Source organism: Ziziphus jujuba, chromosome 4, assembly GCF_031755915.1.
Source record: "Ziziphus jujuba cultivar Dongzao chromosome 4, ASM3175591v1".
Taxonomy (NCBI): Eukaryota; Viridiplantae; Streptophyta; class Magnoliopsida; order Rosales; family Rhamnaceae; genus Ziziphus; species Ziziphus jujuba.
This window is the reverse complement of record NC_083382.1, coordinates 9,992,811-9,997,884: the sequence shown is the minus strand read 5'-3', so window position 1 is coordinate 9,997,884 and position 5,074 is coordinate 9,992,811. Positions and strand designations below refer to the sequence as shown.

The following is a 5,074-nucleotide window of genomic DNA, read 5'->3' as shown; positions in this document are numbered from 1 at the left end:
TTATGTTTTCTCATCCAAAACTTATGTGGCCACGCACGGAAACTCATATAGCCTCGCACAACAACGCCAATGGGACTGAGGAAAAACTCCATAGCCATCGTAAGCTAGATCCAAAAACAGCAAAGTCATACTTCAGATTCTTTCTAATATATTGATCTAGTTTAACAATGCTTTTTCTAATATATTGTTCTGGTTTCTCTGTCCATATTGCCAATATATATTTTTTATTAGAAATAAGTGGTTTTGTGGTGTTCTGTTATCATCAAATTTTAGAATTTTCAAAATTTAGAAACTTGCTCTGTTACACACCATATAAGCCGTAGAAAAGAAAAAAAAAATATTTCTTTAGTTCAAATGTCAGAACTTCATACATAATTACATACCATATATCATATACCTAGGGAAAAAGAAAAAAAAAATCCATCATATTCTATTAGTTTCTTAAATATTTCATACTCAAAAATCAAAACTTTAGAATCATAGTACTTGGACGACATAAATATAATCGATGGACAAGAAAACACAAAAAATAAATAAATAAATAAATAGATAAATAAAAAAGCAACTGCAATGTGGTTTAAAAAAATAAAAATAAAAAGGAAAAAAAAGTCCTTCGCATGTATGGACCTAGGACCTTTAGTGTGCGGGATTGAAATTGGGATTTCATGATTGATGTGAGCATATGATAGAACTTAAAAATTTTATATCTATCAAATAATACCCTTAGAATGAGAACTTATAATGATTCAAATTAATTGAATGATAATATCATATTATGATTTGTATATGATGGACATAAATGTACTAGAAGCGACATACCCACTATATTGTGAGCAATTTATCATTGTCCGTGCAATGCAGTAATTGGATGGCAATTACACATGATCACTTACTAATTAAACAGTCAAGATCCACCGAAAGGAGGACAAGGTTTCCATATTAGCAAAATCAGGCAAGCCGTGGAGGGAGTCAGGACCAAGAGATTTAAGAAATCATTTGTGGTTGTACTCGGTGTTCACAAAAGTGATGTGAAAACCTTTGGAATGAAGAAGCTTTGCTAAGTTAAGCATGGCTTTTATATGGCTTTGAGCCAGCCATGCAATACATAAGACATGAGATTTACGATCAGCTTCTGTCCTGGAACCAATCTGTGTTTATGGTTGATCTGTATGGTAAGAACTATAGTTGTGCCGTCAAAAATCAGAGTAAGAAGACCCCCTAATCTCTCATCTTAATGTATTTATTTATACCATAGTTTTAGGATTAATTACAAAAATGAAATTTCGTGGCGGCTGCTTCCCTCACAGCTGTTCTACACTAAGGGATGCAATAGAAAACATCTTACTGCTCTCTATATGGTATAGTACAAAATATTCAAAGTCTGAATCCAGGATTTATAATTCGTATGGTTAGTATTGTAGTTAAACTTCTTCAGTGTACATTGCAGTCACTGCCATCCTTCATTGCTTTTGTCAATTCTGTTAATGGAGGATGACAGAGAAATAACACAAATTCAGGGAGAGGCCACAACTGCAAAGACAATGAAGAGAGACACAATAATAAGAAAGTGATGCTATGGATAGCTAAAAATTTAAATACCAATTAATGTAAAAATATAACAATATAATAATTTAACTAAAAAAAATAACGTAACAGTCTATAAAAAAATTTAAAAAAAAATGGCAGAAATATAATTATTAAATGTATAAACTAAAATTATTGGAAAAAGAAGAAATATATATATGTATAACACCAGCACAAAACAAAAATTTTGCAACTATATATATATATAAAAGAGTAAAATAAATCCTACTATATAACTAAAATAATATTATATATATATATATATATATATAATTTGATGAACAATCAAGGCCGTGTAAAGGAAACCACATATATACATGCGGTCCAAAGGTGGGTTGGCATATGACAGAGACTTTAAAGCAGGCACATATATTAATAATTCAAGAAATATCAAAATTATTTACCAAAAAAATAGCAGTATTAATTTTTCCAATCAATAATATATTCACACATCATAGCAATATCAAGTTATTTACTAAATAAATTTTAGTAAACATCATCAAAGCTATCAAATAAATTTCAAATTGATTAGCGGCTATAAACTTATTTGAGGGTAAACCACGCAAAGCCCCCTTGAGCCATTCAATACTTTTTGTTTTTAAAACTAGTTAATATTTACCAATAACTTCCTTAAACTATTAAAATAACATATAAACCCTTGACTATATATACTCGGCATCCCCTTCAAATCAATTAAATGCTCAAACATATTTTAATTAATTTAATAAAAATGCCCTTCTAACGTACACATTATATCATTTTTCAAATAATTAGTCGAAACTTTTTTTTAAATTATATAAATATTGAAAATAATATTATCTTCAAAAATTATTAAAATAATATTCTTTTGATAAAAAAAATTAAAAACAATATTTTCTTCAAAAATAATAAAAATAATATTTTTCAAAAAAAAATAAGATTTTAAAAAATTATTTCTGCAAAATTTATTAACAATAATATTTTCTTAAAAATGTTATTAATTTTAATTAAATGAATATACTCGTTATACGCATTTAAGTAATATTAAATTTAAAAATTTTAATAGATTTTTTTTTTAACAAATTTTTTATCAAATGTATGCATATTACTTATTTTATTTTATTTTATTGGTCAAAATATTAACATAACCTATATATAGAGAAATTAATCATTGAAGGAATAAATTAATTAAATGTAAGCTAATCAATTAATAATACATTTATATATTTGATAAATATTTTGGTAGACTTTTTAATATATACTTCTAGCATTATTCTTTTATTTAGTATTATTTGTTCATTTATATTTAGTATTCATATAAAAGGACAAATGCAGTAAAATATAATTTTTTATTGGCATTATTTTTGACACATTTTGTTTAGGAGAAAAATTAGTAGTTCCTATAACCATGTATAATTGTTAGTACTTTAAAAGAAAATGCAAGCTAAAATATGAGAGCATATCTCCAGATTTAATTTCTTACCCATCTCCAACATGTTTAGCAGCAAAAACCAAAACAAAAACAACGAATAAAAAAAAAAAAAACACAATTAAAAAAAAAAAAACAAAAAAAAAAAGAACAAAAGAAATTGACTAAGAAAATCACCAGCATGTAAACGCGTACTAAAAATACCAATACCCTTATATTTTTCGGTCTCGGGTTGAAGATAGATATACTTGGCCAACCTTATTCAAGAAATTAAGTGGCTAACAAAATTATCCAAGTCAATGGATGAGGAACCATTAGGTTCAGTAGCCTCATGGGCTAGTCTTTTCCACTCCATCACATTCTTTCTCATTTCCTTACCCTTCTCTCCCTCCATCAACTCTTTCACAAGCTTCTCAACTTCCTCTCTCTTCACTGCTTCTTTGTCCATCTCCATTCCAATACCCCACTCCTTGCAAGAAAATCGGCAGTTCGTGGGTTGGTCCCCCAAAAATGGACAACATAGTAATGGTACACCTGAAGACAAGCTTTCCACGGTTGAATTCCAACCACTATGTGTTAAAAAACCTCCAATTGATAGATGATTAAGAACTTCCTCTTGTGGGCACCAACTCCCTATCAGTCCTCTTCCTTTCGTTTCCGTCACGAACTTGGGCGGCAAAACAGCGGTTTGGCCGACTACCAAATCAGGCCTAATTATCCACAAGAAAGGGTGTTTGCTATTTGCAATTCCAAAACCAAACTCCGCGAGCTGTTGCGGCGACATGACTGCTACGCTCCCAAAGTTAACATACAAAACCGAGCCTTTTGGCTTGGCATTGAGCCATTGGAGACATTCGTTCTCTTCCTTCCAAAGACTGTATTTGAGTTTCAAAGGGTGTTCCGGTATGCGATTAAGAAGAAGTTGAAGAGGACCAAATGCGAACACTTTCGGAAACATAGATGAGATCGCATCCAAAACATCTCGCTCCAATGCACTGAATGTGTGAATAATGATTGCTGAAGCTTGATGGGCTTTTTTCATTGCTTCTATGCCAAAGTTGAGCAGAACATTATCTGCTGTACCTCCTGACCAACAAAAGCTTGGCATATCCCTAACGTATATATCCTTCATTCCAGGAATCCAACCTATAATTGTGTCTGAAAATTAAAGAAAGAAATGAAGAATATTAAATAATTAATTAAATTGAAAGGCTAATACTAGTTTAAAAGTCGTTCGTATATATATTTACCTTTTGGTACTGGTGCAGGTCCTAACTTCTCCAGCAGAGTACCTAGTTGTTCGAAGCCCATGAAAGAGCAGGCTGGAATAGTATAAAAGAACACAACCGGAATTCCAAGTTCTTTTCCGGCGGTGATGGTGAACGGCAAGAATCCGTCGGAAACAATACGAGTCACCGGAGGGGGACTATCATTGCAAGTTCCGGTCATGTCATTGAGTCTTTTGACTAGATCACAAAAGGGAGCCAACATGTACTCCGTGAAGGCTTCGGCAAGAGAAACAAGGTCTTGGGTAGCATCAGCATCTGAAGGCGGAAGGCCATCGGGAATTGTTTTGAACCGGAAGTCAGGCAAGCCATGGAGAGAGTCGGGACCAAGAGATTTAAGAAACCGTTTGTGGTTGTACTCGGTGTTGACAAACGTGATATGAAAACCTCTAGAATGGAGAAGCTTTGCTAATTTAAGCATTGCTTTGATATGGCTTTGAGCTGGGCATGGAATACATAAGATATGATGAGTTTTATTATCAGCTACCTCCACTTTCTTGGAATCCATATCTGCTGGCAACTCTAAAGTTTTTTGTTTTGCACTCAAAAGTTATGAAGAAGGAGCAGCCTTATAGCGTTGCCTTGATATTTTTTTTAATGCCATGCCAAGTTGGGTCAGAGAATTGTTACCTGTCTATTTTTACTTTAAATGTTATTATCACAAATTGTTAACTATTTTGTCATCTAATTCCAAAAACTCAAAAAGATAACCAAAAAAAAAAAAAAAAAAAGACCCACCCGGTTACCTATGTATACATATTAAGCTAACACACAACATACCTCAGCATTTTTAATA

The 5,074-nt window shown here is 31.7% G+C and overlaps 1 protein-coding gene across 1 annotated transcript; it reads right to left on the bottom strand.

Moving 5' to 3' along the window:
- Positions 1 to 2,945: 2,945 nt before the first annotated feature.
- LOC125421796 (7-deoxyloganetin glucosyltransferase) lies at positions 2,946 to 4,873 on the bottom strand. Its single transcript, XM_048471310.2, has 2 exons — positions 4,243 to 4,873; positions 2,946 to 4,150 (listed from the first exon to the last, which is right to left on the bottom strand). The coding sequence occupies exons 1-2, from the start codon at positions 4,784 to 4,786 to the stop codon at positions 3,255 to 3,257; spliced, it is 1,440 nt and encodes a 479-aa protein (XP_048327267.2). The 5' UTR covers positions 4,787 to 4,873; the 3' UTR covers positions 2,946 to 3,254.
- Between the last annotated feature and the right edge of the window lie 201 nt (positions 4,874 to 5,074).

What these genes read in the sequence shown, in the direction of transcription:
- LOC125421796 (XM_048471310.2), bottom strand. Translation starts at nt 4,786, where the DNA reads ATGGATTCCAAGAAAGTGGAGGTAGCTGATAATAAAACTCATCATATC. An exon ending in ACCTGCACCAGTACCAAAAG is followed by an intron (nt 4,151 to 4,242) that starts GTAAATATATAT and finishes TTTAATTTTCAG; the next exon opens with ACACAATTATAGGTTGGATT.